This window comes from Esox lucius, chromosome 7 (genome assembly GCF_011004845.1).
Source record: "Esox lucius isolate fEsoLuc1 chromosome 7, fEsoLuc1.pri, whole genome shotgun sequence".
NCBI classification, from domain to species: domain Eukaryota; kingdom Metazoa; phylum Chordata; class Actinopteri; order Esociformes; family Esocidae; genus Esox; species Esox lucius.
The window spans coordinates 4,649,625-4,672,953 of record NC_047575.1 but is presented as its reverse complement, the minus strand read 5'-3'; the positions used below and the strand labels follow the sequence as shown (position 1 = coordinate 4,672,953).

The 23,329-nt window shown below is 41.4% G+C and overlaps 1 protein-coding gene across 3 annotated transcripts; it reads right to left on the bottom strand.

Moving 5' to 3' along the window:
- Positions 1 to 7,705: 7,705 nt before the first annotated feature.
- On the bottom strand, positions 7,706 to 22,695 carry ripply1 (ripply transcriptional repressor 1). Of its 3 annotated transcripts, none has more exons than XM_010864923.5 (5): positions 13,126 to 13,210; positions 10,838 to 11,265; positions 10,386 to 10,464; positions 9,179 to 9,267; positions 7,706 to 8,949 (listed from the first exon to the last, which is right to left on the bottom strand). In XM_010864923.5, exons 2-5 carry the CDS (start codon positions 10,927 to 10,929, stop codon positions 8,748 to 8,750), a joined length of 462 nt encoding a protein of 153 aa, XP_010863225.2. In that variant the 5' UTR covers positions 10,930 to 11,265; positions 13,126 to 13,210; the 3' UTR covers positions 7,706 to 8,747. The 3 variants fall into 3 exon arrangements, with proteins under 3 accessions (XP_010863225.2, XP_010863226.2, XP_034149331.1); XM_010864924.5 differs by lacking the exon at positions 13,126 to 13,210 and adding an exon at positions 12,564 to 12,726; XM_034293440.1 differs by lacking the exons at positions 10,838 to 11,265; positions 13,126 to 13,210 and adding an exon at positions 22,625 to 22,695.
- Between the last annotated feature and the right edge of the window lie 634 nt (positions 22,696 to 23,329).

Below are 23,329 nucleotides of genomic sequence, written 5' to 3'. Positions count from 1 at the left end.
ACCACCCATTGATTAGCACAGCAGGAATTGTGCATAATTCAGATTTCCATTAGCCCATACTTACTATGTTGCCAGGCTGGCTGTCATACTGTACTGCGTCTGGATCCTGTTACATACAGATCCTTCCATCACAGGCCTTCCTTGGTTCAAATCAAGGGCCATTTCCTCAGCTGGGGTGAAGTCTGGAGCTGGCGGCCCCAACCCAGTGCCAGACAAATGAGTCTTCTTAACAGCTAAAATACGTTTAGATAAAATATGTGAGCAGGAATCTTGTAAGTAGTTTCTACATACCATTTGCGCACTGTTAAGAATTAAGGCACTTACCAGCTTGCAAAATATTTTTATATTTGATCTTTACTTGTTGCAAGGTTCTTTTTTGCCCAGTCACATTTGTTCTGTATGAACATTAATTGTAGGAAGATATTTAGACTTAGACATAGCTTCTAGAGATTTGTGCACATGGTTGTAAAACATTCTCGCATGAGAGTTTGAAATTAAGCCTAGTCTTTAGGGTAAATTTCCTGAGGAACATTAATTCCCTCTGCTCACTTTTATGGCAAAGTAGGCTGAATAATATAATGTTATTTATATTGTGCTTTACATGTTGGGCTACTCAAAGACACCTACAGTACAACCAGCACATTTAGCACACAACGAGATACAGCACTGAAACCGACACATAAAACAAGCATATTGAAAGCAATTAAAACAGTGTACAACCTTTCTAGAAAGTAGATATTTTTAAATCCTTACGCATTCAGTCGGTCCGCTATTGTCTGCCAGGCTTTTTCTCAGTTTAATAACAGCCACCGTATTTCCTTTTCTGCACATTATATGCTTTACCTCCTCATAACTTTCCATAATGAGTTGCTGCTCCTCGGGTGAAAAATATGCCGCACGGGTCTTCTCCATCAGTGAATCTGTGATCGATACCGTGGTCTATTTCAGAAAGCCGTGGACGTGCACTTATCCCGACTATCTACACCTGGCTTGACATAGCTTCACCTTCTCATCCTGGCTCGGCAAACGTGCAACCGATTAAGCCGCGATGAGCGGATCACGCTAAGTCAAGCTGCGCTTTTTCAGTTATCCTGGATTTCTTCATTCTACTTTTGTGCAACAGGCCCCTGGCCTTCTAGGTAGAGTTGCAAAGAAAAAAACATATCTCAGACTGGCCAATGAAAAGAAAAGCTGGGCAAATGAACTCAGACACTGGATAGAGGAAGATTTGAAAAGTGTTATGGACAGACGTGTTATGGACTAAGCTTGAAGTGTTCAGATCAAGAAGAATATTTGTGAGACTCAGACCAAATGAAAAGGTGCTGGAGGAGTGCTTGACGCAATCTGTCAAGAATGGTGAAGGCATTGTGATTGTCTGGGGCTGCTTTGGTGGTGGTAAAATTGGAGATTTATACAGGGCCTTCAAGTAAGAAGACTATCACTCTATTTTGCAATGTCATGCCATACCCTGTGGGCGGCACTTGACTGAAGCCAATTTCTTCCCACTACAGGACAATAACCAAAAGCACAGCTCCAAACTATGCAAGAACTATTTAAGAAAGAAGCAGTCAGCTGGTATTGTGTCTATAATGGAGTGGCCAGCACAGACACCAGATCACAAATCTATTGAGCTGTTGTGGGAGCAGCTTGACCGCGTAAGAGGTACTCATCAAGCCAATCCAACTTTTGGGAGGGGCTTCAGGAAGCATGGGGTGAAATCTCATCAGATTAACTCAACCAATTGAGAACTAGAATGCCAAAGGTCTGCAAGGCTGTAATTGATGCAAATGGAGGATTCTTTGACGAAATTATTAATTCAAGAAGAAATATTTTTTTACAATCTTAATTACTATATTTCCTATTAATTTTGCTATATTTCCAATTCAAAATAATTTAATGTACAGTATGTTTTCATGGAAAACAAAGACATTTCTAAGAGACCCTAAACTTTTAAACGGTAATGTACACTCACCTAAAGGATTATTAGGAACACCATACTAATACTGTGTTTGACCCCCTTTCGCCTTCAGAACTGCCTTAATTCTACGTGGCATTGATTCAACAAGGTGCTGAAAGCATTCTTTTGAAATGTTGGCCCATATTGATAGGATCGCATCTTGCAGTTGATGGAGATTTGTGGGATGCACATCCAGGGCACGAAGCTCCCGTTCCACCACATCCCAAAGATGCTCTATTAGGTTGAGATCTGATGACTGTGGGGGCCATTTCAGTACAGTGAACTCATTGTCATGTTCAAGAAACCAATTTGAAATGATTCGAGCTTTGTGACATGGTACATTATCCTGCTGGAAGTAGCCATCAGAAGATGGGTACATGGTGGTCATAAAGGGATGAACATGGTCAGAAACAATGCTCAGGTAGGCCGTGGCATTTAAAAGATGCCCAATTGGCACTAAGGGGCCTAAAGTGTGCCAAGAAAACATCCCCCACACCATTACACCACCACTACCAGCCTGCACAGTGGTAACAAGGCATGATGGATCCATGTTCTCATTCTGTTTACGCCAAATTCTGACTCTACCATCTGAATGTCTCAACAGAAATCGAGACTCATCAGACCAGGCAACATTCTTTCAGTCAACTGTCCAATTTTGGTGAGCTCGTGCAAATGGTAGCCTCTTTTTCCTATTTGTAGTGGAGATGAGTGGTACCCGGTGGGGTCTTCTGCTGTTGTAGCCCATCCACCTCAAGGTTGTGCATGTTGTGGCTTCACAAATGCTTTGCTGCATACCTCGGTTGTAACGAGTGGTTATTTCAGTCAAAGTTGCTCTTCTATCAGCTTGAACCAGTCGGCCCATTCTCCTTTGACCTTTAGCATCAACAAGGCATTTTCGCCTACAGGACTGCCGCATACTGGATGTTTTTCCCTTTTCACACCATTCTTTGTAAACCCTAGAAATGGTTGTGTGTGAAAATCCCAGTAACTGAGCAGATTGTGAAATACTCAGACTGGCCCGCCTGGCACCAACAACCATGCCACGCTCAAAATTGCTTAAATCACCTTTCTTTCCCATTCTGACATTCAGTTTGGAGTTCAGGAGATTGTCTTGACTCGGACCACACCCCTAAATGCATTGAAGCAACTGCCATGTGATTGGTTGATTAGATAATTGCATTAATGAGAAATTGAACAGGTGTTCCTAATAATCCTTTAGGTGAGTGTATATGTTAAATACCTAAGCGACGTGAAGTCTGTGACAAGTGAGGAGGTCAATGAGCGTGTTTTGTTAACACGCAAAGTAATACCATAACTTCGTTGGGTAGTCCACCCATAACAATTTACTGTAGTAGCAGCCCGGATCTTGCATTGATAAAGTAAATATTCCAAAATCATTGTGACATTTTTTTACTTTCTCTTACTGTTTCACTTACAGCTCTTGAAAAAATTAGGGGACCACTGCACCTTTTTCTTTCCTTTCCAAAAAAGTTGGAAAGGAAGGTTCTGAGTGAGGAACAGAAGGGTTAAAATTAAGAGACCACTGAAAAATTAACGCTTCTGTTCCTCACTCCAAACTTTCCTTACTTTCCACCTTTTTGGAAAAGAAAGAAAAAAGGTGCAGTGGTCTCTTCATTTTTTCCAGAGCTGTACAAGTTGTAATCAGATTTAACTTTACTTGTTACAGTGCTGTGAAACAGCCCCCTTCTTTATTTCCTCCATTAATTGATACACAGATGAGCCAAAATATTATGACCACTTACAGGTGAAGGGAATAACAATGATCATCTTCTAACAAGGAAACATGTCATGGTCTGGGTAAATTAGATTGTAAGCAAACAGTCAGTTATTGTAGTCAACATGTTGGATGTAGGAGAAATGGGCATGAGTAAAAACCTGGGTGACTTTGACATTTGACAAATTGTTATATCTGAAACAGCAAGGCTTTGTGGGGTGCTCCCGGTCAGCAGTGGTGAGTACCTACCAACAGTGGTCCGAAGAAGGTCACCTGGTCAGATGACTCCCATTTTCATTTACATCAGGTGGACGGCCATGTACGTCGTTTACCTAGGGAAGTGATTGCACCTGGATTCACTGGGGGAAGATGACATGCCGGTGGAGGGAGTTTGACATTCTGGGCATTGTTCTGCTGGGAAACCCTGAGTCCAGGCATTCATGTGGATGTCAATTTGACACGTGCCACCTACCTAGACATGGTTGCAGACCAGGTACACCCCTTCAATGGCAGTGATATTCCCTGATGGCAGTGGCCTCTTTCAGCAGGATAATGTGCCCTGCCTGACTGCACAGATTGTACAGGAATGGTTTGCGGAACATTATGAAGAGTTCATGGTGTTGCCCTGGCCTCCAAATTCCCCAGATCTCAATCCAATTGAGCATCTCTGGAATGTGCTGGACCAACAAGTCCAATCCATGGTGGCTCCACCTCACAACTTACAGGACTTGAATGATCTGCCTCTGTCTTGGTGCTAGATACCAACTTCAGAGGTGTTGTATAGCCAATGCCTCAGTGGGTCGGTGCTGTTTTATTGTCACGCAGAGGACCAACAGCATTTAGGCATGTTTTGGCTCATCAGTGTATACAGTGGGGAGAACAAGTATTTGATACACTGCCAATTTTGCAGGTCCTCCCACTTACAAACATGTAGAAGTCTGTAAAATGTATCATAGGTACTCTTCAACTGTGAGTGACGGAATCTAAAACAAAAATCCAGAAAAATCACATTGTATGATTTTTAAGTAATTAATTTGCATTTTATTGCATGAAATAAGTATTTGATACATCAGAAAAGCAGACCTTAATATTTGGTACAGAAACTTTTATTTGTAATTACAGAGATCATACGTTTCCTGTAGTTCTTGACCAGGTTTGCACACACTGTAGCTGGGATTTTGGCCTACTCCTCCATACAGACCTTCTCCAGATCCTTCAGGTTTTGGGGCTGTCGCTGGGCAATACGGACTTTCAGCTCCCTCCAAAGATTTTCTATTGGTTTCAACTCTAGAGACTGGCTAGGCCACTCCAGGACCTTGAGATGCTTCTTATGGAGCTACTCCTTAGTTGCCCTGGCTGTGTGTTTCGGGTCATTGTCATGCTGGAAGACACAGCCACGACCCATCTTCAATGCTCTTACTGAGGGAAGGAGGTTATTGGCCAACATCTTGCAATACATGGCCCCATCTATCCTCCCCTCAATACGGTGCAGTCGTCCTGTCCCCTTTGCAGAAAAGCATCCCCAAAGAATGATGTTTCCATCTCCATGCTTCACGGTTGGGATGGTGTTCTTGGGGTTGTACTCATCCTTCTTCTTCCTCCAAACACGGCTAGTGGAGATTAGACAAAATTTTTGCACTGGCTTGAGCAGGGGGACCTTGCGTGCGCTGCAGGATTTTAATCCATGACGGCATAGTGTGTTACTAATGGTTTTCTTTGAGACTGTGGTCCCAGCTCTCTTCAGGTCATTGACCAGGTCCTGCCGTGTAGTTCTGGGCTGATCCCTTACCTTCCTCATGATCTTTGATGCCCCACGAGGTGAGATCTTGCATGGAGCCCCAGACCGAGGGAGATTGACCATCATCTTGAACTTCTTCCATTTTCTAATAATTGCGCCAACAGTTGTTGCCTTCACACCAAGCTGCTTGCCTATTGTCCTGTAGCCTTGTGTAGGTCTACAATTTTATCCCTGATGTCCTTACACAGCTTTCTGGTCTTGGCCATTGTGGAGAGGTTGGAGTCTGTTTGATTGAGTGTGTGGACAGGTGTCTTTTATACAGGTAACGAGTTCAAACATCTCCATCTCATCTCATCTTCATCCGCTTATCCGTATCAGGTCGCAGGGGCAGTAGCTCCAGCAAGGGACCCCAAACTTCCCTTTCCCGAGCCACATTTGCCAGGTCTGACTGGGGGATCCTGAGGCGTTCCCAGGCCAGTGTCGAAATATAATCTCTCCACCTAGTCCTGGGCCTACCCCGAGGTCTCCTCCCAGATGGACGTGCCTGGAACACCTCCTTAGGGAGACGTCCTGGGGGCATCCTTACTAGATGCCCGAACCACCTCAACTGGCTCCTTTCGACGCAAAGGAGCAGCGGCACTACTCCGAGTTCCTCACGGATGGCTGAGCTTCTCACCCTATCCCTAAGGGAGAAGCCAGCCACCCTTCTGAGAAAACCCATTTCAGCCGCTTGTACTCGTAATCTTGTTCTTAGGAAGGAAGATTGACCGGTATATCGAGAGCTTTGCCTTCCGGCTCAGGTCTCTTTTCGTCACAACGGTGCGGTAAAGTGAATGCAATACCGCCCCTGCTGCTCCGATTCTCCGGCCAATCTCCCGCTTCATTGTCTCCTCACTCGCGAACAAGACCCTGAGATACTTGAACTCCTTTACTTGGGGTAACGGCCTCATTCCCTACCCGTAGAAGGCACTCCATTGGTTCCCTGCTGAGAACCATGGCCTCAGATTTAGAGGTGCTAATCCTCATCCCAACCGCTTCACACTCAGCTGCAAACCGGTCCAGTGAGTGCTGAAGGTCACAGACCGTTGATGCCATCAGGACCACATCATCCGCAAAAAGCAGCGATGAGATCCCCAGGACACCGAACTGCAACCCCTCCCCACCCTGACTACGCCTCGATATCCTGTCCATAAAAGTTACAAACAGGATTGGTGACAAAGCGCAGCCCTGGCGGAGGCCAACCCCCACCTGGAACGAGTCTGACTTACTACCGAGAAAAACTAACAGGTCTGTGAGAGCCAGAATTCTTACTGGTTGGTAGTTGATCAAATACTTATGTCATGCAATAAAATGCTAATTAATTATTTAAAAAGCATACAATGTAATTTTCTGGATTTTTGTTTTATATTCCGTCTCTCACAGTTGAAGTGTACCTATAATAAAAATTACAGACCTCTACATGCTTTTTATGTGGGAAAACCTGCAAAATCGGCAGTGTGTCAAATACTTGTTCTCCCCACTGTATGTGTGCATGCATGAACTAGTCAGGGGTGTTACAATGGTGGGGGTGCCAGGGGTTTCTATGTGACAGGTCAGGTGGTTAAACTGACCTCAACAGAGCCTTCCAGTGAACCTTGACCCCTGAGAGCCTACCCTCCGACCCCAGTCCTGGGTGCCCTCTTTCTGCCCTCTTTCTGCTTTCCATCAAATCAACCCCTGCCTGAGACAACTCCTGAGTATGTCATAAATAGCACCCTATTCCCTACATTGTACACTCCTTATGACCCAAGCCCTATGGGTGGGTTGTAGAGGTCTGTTCAAACCTACATGGACCCAATAACAGGGAATCGGGTACAATTTTGGATGCAGTCTATGACACAGAGCAGACCTACTCTGTCCCCAGCCACAGAGAAGTAGCAGATTGAGGTAGGGATAGATAGAAGGGTCAAACCTGTGTGGAACCTGATTCCCTCAAAACAACAGTGATAATGTGCACACACTGAATGGCACCATGTGTAGTGGACATCTATGGCCCCCTACTTCCCTTACTGGTTTAGTTAAATTTTGCAGTATGTAGGGAACAGGGAGCCATGTGGGATTCTGAGGATTTGTAACTATGTCTTTGATCATGTTATCAACTAATAAAGATCAATAGAAAATGATCTTCTTTGATTTGATTTTCCCAAAATATAATTTTATTTCAACAGCTGCAGTATACAATATACAAATAGAAGATATAGAAAAATAGAAAATATATAAATATATTGTACGCAAGTATATACAACTGTACATTATAAGTTATAAATGTAAATAAAATGTGAATAGATTGTATATACATAAACAAGATTCAGATCCTGAGATTTGTTTGTAAACAAAATAAACTATCCCAAAGTGGGATTTTAAATCCTTCCACTACCCCCAAAGATGATTATTGACAACAGAGAATGACTGTACATATTACGGTTTACAGCTTAGTTTCCATTACATGGAATAGTCACTTCAACACATTTAACTCTTAGATTTACAGAGCCTTTGCCAACATAGCCCCAGTATAAGATAACGGTTGAAAAACCGGCTTCAGAATTCACATTTGGCTGTTATGGATTTAAGAAATGTAATCTAGAATATATAAGACATTACAATCAGTTCTCTGTGCGGCATGCTATGTACTGAACATATGACATGAATTGTGTTTGACATTCTATGACTTTGACTGACAGTCAAAGAGATCACAAAGAGAGATTTTTACACTATGATTTGTTTTATCCAGATGATCAAAACTTGTATGAAGATTTTCATTTGCCAAAAAAATATACTGTAAACAGGTGAAAATCTTAATTATTGCACACTACCTTTCTGAGGTTAAGTGGTACACTTTGCTGACAGATATTCTCTGTGTCTGTTGGAGTGGAATGAGCAGTAAAATATAAAGTCTGGTCCTGCACCATACACAAAACTGAATAAGATAAACAATTGTCGTTGGGAAGCTACTGAAAACAACTCATATTGGCACCAAAACAATTTTGCTTTCACCAACAATAGCACATGTTTGACAAAGTGCTCTATGGTATTTACCAGGAAAACAATATAATCAGGGAGTATATATATGCTTTCCAGGTCAGTGATCTGGCCTAAGCACTTTTGCATGTGTTTCGCTATGTTGGCCCAGCGCAAGTTATTTGTTGCTAGTGTTTTATTTTACTTTGAAGTTAATGTTATTTAAATCAAATTATTTTCTGTAAAACCCCCAACGTGTTAAAAGCCCCAACGGGATGTTCTGGAATTTTCAATGTCTTTCATCAGTGCCCCTTAAAACTCTAGTTATAGCTACTGAAGTGGGACTGAGGTTTTAGGCACTCTTCTTCCTCACTGTCCGCCTCTTCCTCCCACTCGTTGTCCTCATCCTCACTGTCTGACTCATCATAGAAGCTGATGGTCGCCTGGACAGGGAAGTTCCTCAGGAGAGCCTCTCCGTCACTGTACAGGTAGTCAAACGACTTGGATTTGGGCCAAAACAGTCTGGGGTGGAAAGAATTAAGACATTTGAATAAATGTATCCCTTGAAACTGACTAAAAGCTGACAAAATAAGCTATTTGACTGAAGTAAATCATTCAGGGATGATCCTGATATGTCAGTAATGTACATAGTTATAATTTGGCTATAACCAATACAGATACATTATCTATATTGACAGATTACACTGTTGTGGAGCAGTAGGAGTGTAGATTATTGGGACATGATACTGACCTGACAGGATGCTGGAAAGACTGGGACTTCCCACTAAATTGGACAACACTTGGAGCTGTAGGGTTGGATTCTGTTGGACTGGAGGAAGGCTGTAAATACGCAGAGAGAGGGAGAGAGATCATCACGACCTGACCTCTTGCTTGGTCTGAGTAAAACCAGCACCAACCACACTGTAGCTGGTTACCTTACTGGCAACTAGGGTGCTGAAAACATCCGGGCAGTCAAAAGGTGTTTCGCTGTTTGTGTAGTGCCTGTGGGAACCTATGTCAGCCTGTCTCCCAAGATGACAACCCTAGCTGAGGTGTCCATTTTACTGTTTCTCTGGCAAACAGCAGGAAAGTGCTAAGTTAATAGGCTGTATGTAATAGGCATTACTCTGTGGCTGTCACCTTAAGTGTTGGTTAGATGTGAGGTGGGGTGTGGGGTGTGGGGCCGGGCCCAGCTCAGGGGGAGAGCCGCATGGCCTCCTAATCGGCATTCCCTATAATGTGCAACAGACACCCTATGAGCCTCTTTTCATTGGCTAAGTGACAGGAAAAGAGCTAAACCCTCACACCTTCTACTTTGCCACACTGCTTCAAGTGGTAATAACTCTCCGTCAACAAGGCTGGTGGATACCACCGCCTAGAATGCTGTCACACAGCTCCTATCTTGCTTCAGTAAAATGGTACACAGATGCAGGCACAATCTTGTAGTCTATATCCACTTGCCCAAAACACACATGTAACCAGGTTTTTATTTGCCATCCCAGAATCTGAAAATAATTGTATTTACTTTACAGTATTACATAGACCCATGATGACATTCAACTCCATTCCATCTCCTACATAATATATGAATGTATGAGTGACACCACAACTTTTCTCAGTGTAGTGTCACTGTACAGGACATGTTTTTGTTCTATTAGTAGTCTTATTTAATATGGCTTGGTCCTTGAGCTGTTCTGGTCAAATACTGTTCTGTATTATGTCATATTTTATATTTTGTTGACCCCAGGATGAGCTGCTTTAGCAACAACAAATGGTGATCCTATAAAATATACTACAAATGCTAAATTAAATTCCAGGCATATACTGCTTTCTCAACTGTCATATTTTCCTGTAAAACAGGTGACCAAACTGAAGTTGAGCTAATTGTTTCTATTCTGAAAGAAACTTATGTGGAAAAAAAACATAAAAAAATATAACATAAATACATATAGACTTACACATGACTGTCTGCTTCTCTCGCATCCCCTCTGCGGAGCATTCCTGGTTGGGAGCCATGGTCTCCATAGCGAAGGAAAACTGTAGAGGAGAAAGCAAGAGCAGGACGGTTACTGTCAATCAAACAGAACTCATTAACATTCTAGGATGTGAAAGGAAAACGTGCTTTGAAGAATGCAATGCCTCTGCTGGAAGGCTAGGAATGTATCCTATTGTACGAACCCACGCATGTCAACGTTATATAAAACACTTGTCTACACATTATATAAATAATTTTAGGTTACATTAAATAATTTAATTTAGCACAATTGTAAAAAATGAAGCCTACTAATGATATTATCCGAGTCAGTATATAAGGGCTATTATACAAATTAAATTGGCCTACTGCTGCATTACGTGATCATCTAAAGCGCTTTGTTTCGTGATATCTAGTTATCTTCTTTGTGGCGCTTACCCATCGTTTGTCTGCGAGTGAGTGTCCGTCACTGCCGGTCGCGGAGCAACACAGAAGGGCATCTGTTTGACGATCAGGCATGCGGTACTCATTTCTGTAGCTTGTATCCGGTTGGCGAAAGAATAACGGTATTTCCCTTTATGTTATAAACGCGGGGTTATCTATTCTCTGCTCTGGCTCCTAAATAAGCGACAAGCTTTTGTATCCTAACACGGCGACGAGAGGAGCCTTAAAGGACTGTCCCACTGGCAACACCGCTAGAGGCTTATAAAGACCTCTAAACCTAAAGGGGGTGTGGGGGATTTGAGCTGCCAAATGACCAGTGGCAGGGGGCGAGCCTGTCTACCAAATGATTGGGGTCAGGGCAATTTGGTGTGAAGAGTTCTCCAGTTGTCCAAACAGCGGTCCGCAGCGTGAGGGTGAGAAATCTGGTACCGCAGGGTTATTGGAAAAACACAGAGGAGAAAAGAGAGACACCATCTGTGAGAAAGACAGCGGGGGACAAATGATGGGAGTCCTAAATGTTTACCAATTAACGAGGACCATTACAGAGTCTATGGCAGCATCAATTTGGGTATTGATACGCAACTGAGAGAAGATTAAATTGTCTATAAAACTAATAGGACTGAGCAGGGTACGGAATCATTCAATCGTTCATACTTTTTTACTAAATTCTGGCGCATGTCGAGATTCTAAGGTTTGCGTAACATTTGGAATTGATCAATTAAAATACTGCATGCAATATGTTTTCTGTCATTTAGGGTCACTGGTAATTGTTTCAGCATATAGTATATCCAAGGTTCATCCAAATGCCCACAAATCTGACTAAGCCTCTGAAGCACCTATATTGTTCTGTCATGAAGACAATATGCGCATACAGTGGTGTTTTACGTTCCGTATTAATAAAAGCCATGCGTGATCACGTAGTTTACAAAAAGTGTAGGCTAGTAGTATTTCACGCGAAGGGCTGCTATGATTCATTATTGTCAAAATGTGCTGCTGTTGTAGGGATCTAACTAGCTTGCTTCAGTAAGGAGAGACAACATTTCATTGCACGATGGAATTTCACTGTTTTTCAGATTGATGTAAGCTTCCTTGCCTTGAAAAAAGTACAGGACCTAGCCATTCCAACCTTAAACTGACTTGAGACAGGAGAGTTAGGACATTAAATAGTATGAGTTATAATCCCCATTACATATTGATGTAAAACTAAAAAGCGTCTAATTTCGCTTTTATACCTACCATTAATTTCTTCCGAAGGGAATTTTTAGATCAACTTCGAATAAGATCAGTTTTTCGTGTAGGCTTACACCACCTTACCATTTTGATAATTGTTAAAATAGGACAAGTGGACTTCATACAATATTGGCTAAATATAAGCAAAAATATATTTTTTAATGTTAAGTAAAGCAAATTTGACAAACGTGACATTGGCCTGACGAGATTTACACAGTTATTAAAATGCAAAACCGTAAACCTAAACAAAACACAAGTCTTAAGTTGAAGTGATTCTAAAATTCCTTATGGGATAAATGAATGGTGAAATGCGAAAACAACCAATTTGCTGCTGTTTTAAAATTGGATTATGAAGTGGCTACTACTTCAGTCTGTTGCTTGTCTCCCACGTTTTGGTGGAACATTGAAAACAAAGATAACCTGCTTGAAACATTAATATGCCTAGGACTACTGCATAAACCCACAGGAAACAATCAATTGTGGTACATACCTCATATATTTTGTTAGCCGTAGGTCGCGAGTTTAAAGTGACTTTTTCTAAAATCTCCATAGGCTCCTGGTCGTGCACAAAATGTATTTTCGAAAGCTCTACCCTACTCCACGATAGAGAGAGTTGTGTGCATAGACAGTCCAACAATTACTTCAAGCGATTTGTGACTTAGAACTTCATTAGAACGAATTAATCGTTATTCCTCTTTAAAATAAACTTTTCATATTTTCAGGTGGGCAATGTTTGATGTCGGTGTCAGGTGTTTTGTGTGTTTTCCTCGCAGCCTACAAGTCTTTCCCCTTAGTATATGTTGTAATGTCCAAATCACTGTTAAAGTTTTGTTTTATTATAGGCCTAATAACTCTCGGTGGGTACTGGACAGTCGAGAATCAAGATGTGAATCGTGAGAATATTTTGCCTACAATTTATCCAGGCTATGAACAGAATCATACGGTATAATATTAAACCACATTTGTTGGTATTGTGACACTCATACAGCCATAAGATGTGGATGCAAAATTGATGCAAATGTAATAGTAAAATGTTAGCAAGTTACATTTACCCTGTTGGTTCAAAGTTATCGCTAGCCCTTATCCTGCGTGCACGCGTCACGGCCAAAGCCTCTGGCCAGGTGTGAGAATCCTCACCACAGCGTTCTAATGAAGTCCTAATTGTTCTAACTGCCACGTGATGTACTCTGCTGCTGCTGTTTCTTTTAGAAAAGCAAACCTGAAGCTTAGCAGCATGACGTCCCATAGAGACAGCAAACCAGCGCAAACGGCACAAATGGACGGAGACATGTGGAGTTATCATTAGGCTACGCAGAACACATAAACGCGTAATCATTTGCTAAATTTCAAGAGGACCCTGTGTATTCAGGTCGCAGAATGCACACACGTTATTTGGTGAAATACATTAGCTAGTAGTTATTATGAATTCCCTTTCAAAGAGCAGTGCAATTTTAAACAACGCTAGTGACATGATTTGGACTAGATGTAGTCATATCAGATAGGATTGGTTAAAATGGCCACAAGTGCCACACCACAGTAGCCTATTCTGTATGCTACGCATATAATTTATTGGATATTTATATTATGTTTAATTTAATATTCGCAGAATATGATATTATTTGTGAGCAAAATTCCCAGCTATGGCGAACGGGTTTCAACAATTTGTAGAAAAACGAACCAAACAGACAACCCTAAGTAGACTCATCAGATTTTTTTTATTGGAACTGTCATATTCAAAGAACATTCTCAGAAGATGACCGAGGTCTTACACAAAATAGCTCGATTAATGCCGATGTGCTGTAGCGCAGTCGTTCCTTAAATATTTAGGATCTATTTTGGTATATTTCTATTCTATGATTAGAATGTGCTCTAGATGGCTGGAAATTTGTTACCAGCCCAGTTGTCGGACTTCAACCATTTGAATGGGAGCTTTTAGACAAAATCTGTCTTGGGATCCAAATGTCTGAACTCTTATATATAACTTGACAAAAACAAGGAATGGCTCAGCATGTTTACCTTGCTCATCTGTTTGTATGTGTGTCCCACTGTTTTCACATTTGCTGATAGATAGTACATGCACAGAAAGCCCCTCCCTTCTTGCCAAATGCCTATCCCCCCTCCTGGTGTGGAATGCCATTAATTGGTGATCAACTGCTCTCTGAGCTTGTGTACATATTTTTCTTTTACAATGTCAATCTGACCCATTTCTAAGAGAAAACAAAAATACAAAACGAAATTAAGAAAATAATTGTGATGGTGATAACATTTTGAGCTATACTAAGCTTAATGTACTTGTATAATCCTCTTGGTCCCTTTTGGGACATACACACTTCTGGCAGGCCAGCTACATAAAAGCATATGAGATTGGTGTAGTTGGCCTAGTAGTCTTTTAGTCTTGGCTAAAATGTGTTCAATGATGTCTGTGTATGAAAGGACTTAATTATTCTAGTTGTGAAAGTTTCAAACAACAAACTCTCCAACTTGTCCACACTGATCACCCTGGAAGGAATTTGGGTTAACAGCCTTGATCAAGGAGAGATTTATACATTTATTTTATTCATTTTGTCAGCTTTGTGATTCAGTCTAGCTACCCTTTGGTTCCTGGCCCAGCGTTCCAAACTGTTACGGTACCGGAAACACATGAGGAGGGAGATGTTTTATGCAGTACAAGGGCCTTGGCACTGAAAGAAAGGGGATTGTTTGAGCCCTACATGTAAGAGCAATTGAAACTTGAATGTCCTAGCTATCCCCAGGGCCTACACTGATTTAGGCAAAACAGCTTTTGATTACACCCCCATATTCATGGAAGGCCTTGCAGTAAACTTACGTTAGAAGCATTGATGCCAATAAGGCAAATGTCTGATACAAGACCTTTTCACTGTGATCAGTCAAATGGTCTTAAGTGACACATTAAGTGATTGCTTAATGTGTATGCTTTCTGTCCATGTGTTTTCTTGTGTTTTTTCAATCTAATTTTGGCTCAATTGTACAAGAGACCCTGGTAAAAATAATAATAATAGGAATGTTTACTCTTTCAAAATAATTTGGTCTGTTGATCTGGAGTGTTGTAATATTGTGGCAGTAATTACACATGTTTCAGGCAACATAATATGATGATATTATTAGTAATACATTTTTCTAAATAATATAACTTATAAATACAACCGAAAACATAGCACATTGTAAGCAGACAACCATCAAAGATATATACTTAAGATATTATTAGACAGATATAATTGCTGACAGATAAAATCAGTGTCCATCTGTAGCTCTGTATGTATATTTATCTTTTTAGAAAGGCAAATTATTTTAAACAAGCTTCCAGTCCAGGTGAATTATTTTATATTAAATTAATTCAGGGCTTTTAATGAAATTGAATTATTTATCTTAAAAACAGATATGTATTGAAATTCTAGCAAATGTGAATATCTTGAATTGTTTGAATAAAAAAATAAATCAATATGACCCAAACCCTGGTGACTGGTGTTACTAAACCTCTTGACCATGCTTCACACCCCTGGCATTATTTGGAGGTGGTAGGGTGTCACATCTAATTTCTTTTACCCCATTTGTTTTGCTAATGGCAACAAGGGAAGTGCAACAAGGGAAGGCAACCATATTCAATAACTAACTCCACGTACCTGGACAGTGATGGCCAATTGCATCACCCTCTAGCTGGTTCAAATCAGTTAAATTCAAGTGCATAATTGGCTTGTGAAACATCTATTTACATTGCTGAAAAAGTGGGAAAAAAATAATAATAATAAAAATGATGAACAAAAGGGAATTCTCCCTCAATCTGTCTCTGTGTCTTTTCTTACACCTTGGTAGAGCCAGACTCACCCTCAGAATAAACACTATGCCTTTCTCAGGGTTCCCACATCAGCACCTAAGCAACCCACTCTACTGTTACCTACAGAGTTTAAGAGACACAGGCATGCCTGAGCATGCTCTTTCCTCTGTGTATGACCCTGCCTCAGGCCCTCCTGACCATGCCTCACACATCAAGTCTCATCTGGGGAGGTGTTGGGGTGTCAGGTCTGCCTTAGCCCCTCTACTCACACCTTCACAGGCACCCTCCAGGACTCTGGGCCTTTCACCCTACTACTCTTCTCTTGCACTTTGTTAGAACCAGTCCCACCCTCAGAATAATCACTTTGCCTCTCTCAGATTTCCCACATCAGCGCCTAAGCAACCCACTCTTGCTCAAAAGAGGGAAGCACACTGGCAAGCCTGGACATGCTCAGAAACAACATTTGAGTCACTGCACTGATGCTGTATACATTTCAAAGATTAACAGTAGAAGTCAACTTATAAACAACAACATAGTGCATATTCTGATACCCTGGACATCTGGACTGGATAAGAGTGATTTGTAAACTAAAATCCTCAGATTTATTCATGTTTATTATTTAAGATCAGTTTGCAAATTACATTTTTTGTAGCTTTGGTACAATTATCAATAGTAGGTTCTGGCCTTCCAAAACTCTAAAACTCCATACTGATCACATTTGTAATTCATTAAATCCTGCATTTAAAACAACTGACTTTGCTTTAATTTAATCTGTAAACATCTTTCACCACAAGATCATTGATTCAATGATTGAAATTAGGTCAAATATAAGGAGTACAATTTTCTAATTTTAGTCAATTTAACAATCAGTTAGTCCAGGAACAAACTATGTAAGACACATGCTTCAAAATGACTATTTGAAGTATTAAAGTAATCTGTTTAAACAGTTTATTGCACTGGTTTCACATTAGGCAAAACTCTTACTGTACACTACCCATCACAGCTGATTCTATAATCAAAAGTGTGATCATTGAAGACATCTACAATAATTGATGCAAAAAAGTTTATTGCAACATTTGTCTAATCAGTTGTAACAAATACTATCAGAATCAAAGAAATGTCAATGTTTAGCACACTCTAAATTAATTTGCTGAACTATCTGCGCTCATGAATTTGCATAAATTCTGTCTTTGGCATTTGGCCATGACATCATGTCCATGTCACAGGGAATATCCTCATTTTTCATGCAAGGCAGAAAAAATATTTTGGCATGGTGAATCCAAACCTGACAGTGGTCACCAGTGATGTCATGACATGGCATATCAATGAGCTGAAAGGAGGGTGACATTCTCATGTGGATGCTAGTTATAGACTTTTCACCTCCAAGATGAAAAAGAGATTATGGGGCCAGACCCAGGGTCAGGAACCAGGGATTAGCCCAAAACCATTCCTTAATCAACTCTAAATTGATGATATCCACATAATTTAATTGAGGAACATGAGGTGTACAGACCCATCATTGTTATACCCCAAAAGGGGCTTATGTCCTACCATTTTCAAGATATGGCTGCACACATGGATACATTTACCCATGTTGCCCAAGCACATGGAAATTTGCCAATTATATTACACTGTCACTGTGTCGCGTTTTGGCCAGGTAGAACCTAGCTTTATCAACAAAGATGTACTTTGCACAGTTTGGAGTAATTTTGAAACACGTCTCTTACATTGTTTGCTCTTGGACTAACTGATTGTTATAATGTCAAAACTGATTGCACTGTTATTTTAACAAAATTGCACTGTTATGTTTGGATGACTTAACTAGTGTATTCATTACAATTCCCCAAACCCTTAGTGTTTGAATGAGAGCTCTTGTGGTGGAAGATGTTTACAAACCAAATGAAAGCAAAATCAGTAGTTTTGAATGCAAGACTTAATGTGTTACAAGTGCAATCAGCTTGGAGTTATGAAGACTTTTGAAAAATCACCAAATACTATTGACAATAGTACCAAAGACACAAAAACAGAGAGGTGTACTAATTTAAGTGTATTTCTTTATGTTTAGTATTTTCCACATTGTTGAATAATAGTGAAGCCATTCAAACAATGAAATAACACTTATTTGGAATCATGTAGTAATCAAAAAAAGTGTTAAACGAATCAAAATACAGTAGGTATAGAAAGAAACCACCCCCTTTTAAAATGTTCACCTTTTGTTGCCTTACAGCCTGAAATGAAAACACATAAAATAAGTCCTTTTTCCAGCTTTATTTACACACAATAGTAGTGGTTTCTTTGCAGCAAATTGACCATGAAGACCTGATTCATGTAGTCACCACTAAAAAGTTTATGTTAAGATGTGTCTGTCTTTTATCATTTATTTGGGTTGCAATCTGCTGGTAACATTAATGAACTTACAATATCTTCTGCAGCAGAAGTAACTTTTCCTTTCCAGGAGTGGTATCTAGGAATCTAGTGCTTGATGGTTTTTGTGACTGCACTTGAAGAAACTTTCTGGATGCTTTCCTGATCTGGAGCATCTTACGATTAAATGTCGCCTTTACTATCCCGGGAGTTAACATCAGTAATTTAACAGCTGTGTACATCCCAAGCCAACGCATGGGCTGCGCTTGACGAACTTTTCGAGTTATTGATACGCTTGAAAGTTTACATTGGGAGGCTGCCTTTATTGTTGCTGTCAATTTTAATGTCGCCAATCCGAAGTTTAAAAAACACATACATTTCCCGAAACGCGGGAAAAACACTCTGGATAATGGCCGTTTATCAATCTGCGTTTTTGTCCGTTCTTGTGAACTCGTATGGCATCATTTTTCCTGGCCCAAGTATGGTTCCAATCCAAAGAACGCAAGTTACCAAGAACCCCTAAAATGCCCGGATGTGTACTTGATCCGCCTCTTTTATCGAGGATGCATGGGTTGGTGACTTGTTCAGCGAGAACGCATCTGATATCCCAGAAGTCATTTAAAGATGTCAGGAGAGCAGTGAAATCTCCACAACTGTACTAAGTTTTACCTTTTCTTATTTCAGGTATATGGTACCTGGAAATCATAATCTGAAAAAAATTTGACGAGAAATGGGTATTGTAGTCGCTGAATATTTGCTTATTTTATTTAATGAATGGCTAATTTATAAATTAGCTCCGACTTTTCGATCAGTTAGCCTACGTTATTCAGGGCAGTGGAGAGGCTAGTAAACGTTAGCTAAGTTAAGTAATTACAGTACCAGTAGAGGGACAGCTTTTATCGAATTGCAGTTGATTTTCATATACAAATGTCATATCGTATGATTATGGCTATAGTCTCCATACAACCTTCTGCAGTTCATCTTCAAATTCATATTTTATTCAGGGGCTACTGGTGAGGTTACAGCCCTCATAGACAGTGTTGCCAACTCCTCAGTAAGGAAAGTCGACACTGGCTTTCCTAAATGTCGCTAGAAGTCGCTAAATGACGTCATCGTCTAATTTGCATAATTTCCATCAGCATCATTAATGTATTTTTTTTTTAACATACAAAACTCTCTTTGGGGAAAATAATATACATGCGTATTTACAAATGTTGTCCATGTACAAGAAATAATCACCTGAGCAAAAAAACTAAGGGGGCGCTATTTAAGTCAAAATCAAAAGGCTAGAAAGAAAATAAACATTTAGAGCGACACACAAGGGGAGATATCATCATTGTCATGGATTAATAGAACTGCACAAACTGCACGTGATTGACGCTGCCTGTAGGAGAGGAATAACGTCGTAGGATAGACAAAAAGTGAGTAAAAACACCCAAAATATGTTCAGAACTACAAATTAACTTTCCCCTCCTCCTTTATCCGGGCTTGGGACCTGCAAAATTTACCCCAAAAAGACACTCCGGCGGAGCGCATGCGCAATTCATTTTCAGTCTGGACGCGGAGGTGTTAACATCTCCTACTCTGACTGCAGCTCGGAGGAACTGCTGTGCGAGGACTGGGCCTCCTGTGAGTGCTTTCAGATGGGGGAGGGGCCCACGGCGGCACCCGCTGCTCGTTGAGAAGAGTAAGAACAAGTCTCCAATAACACCACAAAAAGTTGCTAGATTTGTCGCTAGTCACTTTTTTGAAAATAAGTCACTAAGGGGGTCTGAAAAGTTGCTAAATCTAGCAACAAAGTCACTAAGTTGGCAACACTGCTCATAGAGTGGAGGGGAATAGCCAAGTACCCATGCATCTCAATCCAGATAGGCGCATTCTCTGTCCTCGCGATCTTGCAAGACAATTCTCGCAAGGACGCTTGGCAAGAACGTTCTTTTCAAGGAAACAAGTATGTTCTTAGCGTACTTGGAATTGATAAACAGCCAATGTCTACTCTCCATTTCCTCCCCCGTCCTGCTTTTGGCAAATCAGACCACGCGTCGATATTGTTTTGCTCCCTTACAGGCAGAGGCTAAAACAAGAGAAGTCAGTGACGAGGTCCATTCAAGCATGGGCGGAAGAATCGGACACCGATTTACGTGACTGTTTCCTCTCCACAGACTGGGAAAAGTTCCTGAGAGGCGTCTGGAGGCAATATCAACGAATAGTCTATGACTGGTTTTATTAGCAAATGTATTGACGACGTTGTACCACGTACTACTACTAAATCATTTCCTAATCAAAAACCATGGGTCAACAGTGGTATCCGTGCCATGCTAAAGGCATGGACTGCAGTATTCAACTCCAGCAGCAGGGACAATTATAAAAATCCCGGTATGATCTCAGGAAGGCAATAAAAACAGCAAAAAGTCCATACAGAGTCAAAGTAGAATCTCTCTACCAGGAACATGTGGAGTGGTCTGAGAACCATCACTGACTATAAAGGCAATACAGGTAGTGTGGGGTGAAGTTTCGGCTTCTCTCCCAGAGGAACTGAACTCTTTCTATGCTCGCTTTGAGAACATCATCCCTGGCATGGATCATCCCTTTCCAAATGACCAGGTCAGACGTCTGTAAAGCCCTAAAAAGGATTAAAACCTGGAAGGCTCCTGGACCAGATAACATCTCAGGCCATGTTCTCAAGGTCTGTGCTGACCAATTGGCTGATGTCTTTACTGATATCTTCAACCTATCGCTACATCGGTCAGTGGTCCCCACCTGCTTCAAAAAGTCCATCATTGTTCCTGTACCAAAAAAGCAAAAGGTCCTCTGAATGAATTACTACCGCCCTGTAGCACTCACACCAATCATCATGAGGAGCTTTGAGCGGCTAGTTAAAACACACATCACAGACACCATGCCTGCAACACTTGACCCGCTACAGTATGCCTACAGACAAAACAGATCCACAGAGGACGCCATCGCTCTGACCCTCCACTCCACTCTCTCATCTGGACAAAAGGAACACATATGTCAGAATGCTGTTCAATAACTATAGCTCAGCCTTCAACACCATTGTGCCCCACAAGATGGCGGTTAAGCTCAGGGATCTGGGTCTAGACTATGTGCAGATGGATCCTGAACCTCCTGACGGGCAGACCCCAGGTGGTGCGGATGGGCAACGCCACCTCCTCCTCAGTGACTCTCAGTACGTGCTCCCCCCAGGGTTGTGTGTTGAGCCCGCTCCTGTACTCTCTCTTCACCCACGACTGCCTGGCAACTCACGTCTCCAACACCATTAAGTTTGTTGATGACACCACCATCATAGGTCTGATCTCTGACAATGACGAGTCAGCCTATAGAGACAAAGTAAGGTCACTGATTTCGTGGTGTCAAGATAACAACCTCTAGCTCAATATCAGCAAAACGAAGGAGATGATTGTTGATCACAGGAAGAAGCAGCGGGGAGACCACGCCCCCATACACATCAATGGGTCTGCAGCAGAGAGTTCAAAACATCAGGTTCCTCTGGGTCAACATCAGTGATGACTTGACCTGGTCTCATCACTCTAACATCATGGTGAAGGAGGCCAGGAAACGGCCCTTCTTCCTATGCCAATTAAGGAGATTTGGCATGGATTCCAGGATACTCACCAACAGATGCACTATCAAGAGTATCCTAACCAGCTGTGTCACCACCTGATATGGCAGTTGCACCGCCCTCGGCCGCAAAGCATTTCAGAGGGTGATTAAAACAGCAGAGAGCATCACAAGGTCAGACCTGTGACATAATATGGACTACTACAGGACAGACATAATGATGGTCTTCTGAATACCACAGGAATGGGCCCCCACCCTCTCTTTGTGCAGCCCTCAGATGAATTCGTAAAAGTGTAAAAGGATGTATACATAAAAAATCAATCAAAAAAAAAAAAACAGATATACGGTAACAAGCATCTAGTGTACTTTTAATGCTTTTTTTTAATTACATACATGGACATGTGTGTGTTACAAGTTTTCTGCGGCCCCCTGATGAACAGTACATCAATTCTTTGGCCCCCATCCAAGTTGCCCATCCCTAGTATACCAGCTTTAACTTGTCACAACACAACTGATTGGCTGAAACACATCAAGGGAACAAATTCCATAAATACACTTTTTACAAGGCACACCAGTTAATTGAAATTAATTCCAGGTGACTACCATCTGAAGCTGGTTAAGAGAATGCAAAGAGTGTGCAAAGCTGCTGTCGCGGCCAAGGGTGGCTACTTTCAAGAATCTACAGTATGAAATGTATTTTGATTTGATTACCACTTTTTTGGTTGCAGGTTGATTCCATGTGTGTTCCCCCAGTGGGTCTACTACCATAGGCCACAATTATATGCACATTTACCTATGTGTGCCAAACTCACCTTGTATGCAGGTGGAACATTGGTGGGGTGCCAGGTCCTGGAGTGTGCCTGGCGAGGTGTGAGAGGAGGGGGATAGGGCTGACCTGACACTTCAATACCTCCCCAAGGGACACCTGAGGTGTAAGGGATGGTAAGGAGGTGAACAAGCAGGGTCACTCTCTGGTTACAGAGAGTGACTCAGGTTCACATGAGAACATACTAAAGCTACCTATAAGCAAAGTTGCTTCCAAAACAGATGTACTGTATAATGTGAATATTCAGTCCTATCTTATGCTTTTGAGACTAAAGCACCCTCTGGTGACTTCACTCAGGAACTACATCCAAAACCATTTCATTAATGATGGGGAGGCAGGAGGGGCCTAAATGAGGTCATTGCTGTAGGTTTACCTTGTAAAATTGGGACATTTCTTAGACAGAAAGCAATTGACCCTAAACAAACATTTTAATAGGGCAAAATGTAATAAATTAAGCAAAACCCCAAAAACTCCCAAGAAACTATCAGACTGTCAGCAATATGACAATCAGATGAGGTACATTGAAACCTCAACTGCCTGGCAGCTTTCCATTTCTTTAGATTTATTCTCCCTGACCAGGAAGCCATTGAATACCCTCGCAGGTAAAGAATCAGAGACTTGAGTATTCAGTATTAGCTGGAGTTAGTGTAAGGACGTGGAGCTAATGCCTAATTAGCACTATGCCGTCATA

What these genes read in the sequence shown, in the direction of transcription:
- ripply1 (XM_010864923.5), bottom strand. Translation starts at nt 10,929, where the DNA reads ATGAGTACCGCATGCCTGATCGTCAAACAGATGCCCTTCTGTGTTGCT. An exon ending in CACTCGCAGACAAACGATGG is followed by an intron (nt 10,465 to 10,837) that starts GTAAGCGCCACA and finishes TCTCCTCTACAG; the next exon opens with TTTTCCTTCGCTATGGAGAC. An exon ending in TCTTTCCAGCATCCTGTCAG is followed by an intron (nt 8,950 to 9,178) that starts GTCAGTATCATG and finishes TTTCCACCCCAG; the next exon opens with ACTGTTTTGGCCCAAATCCA.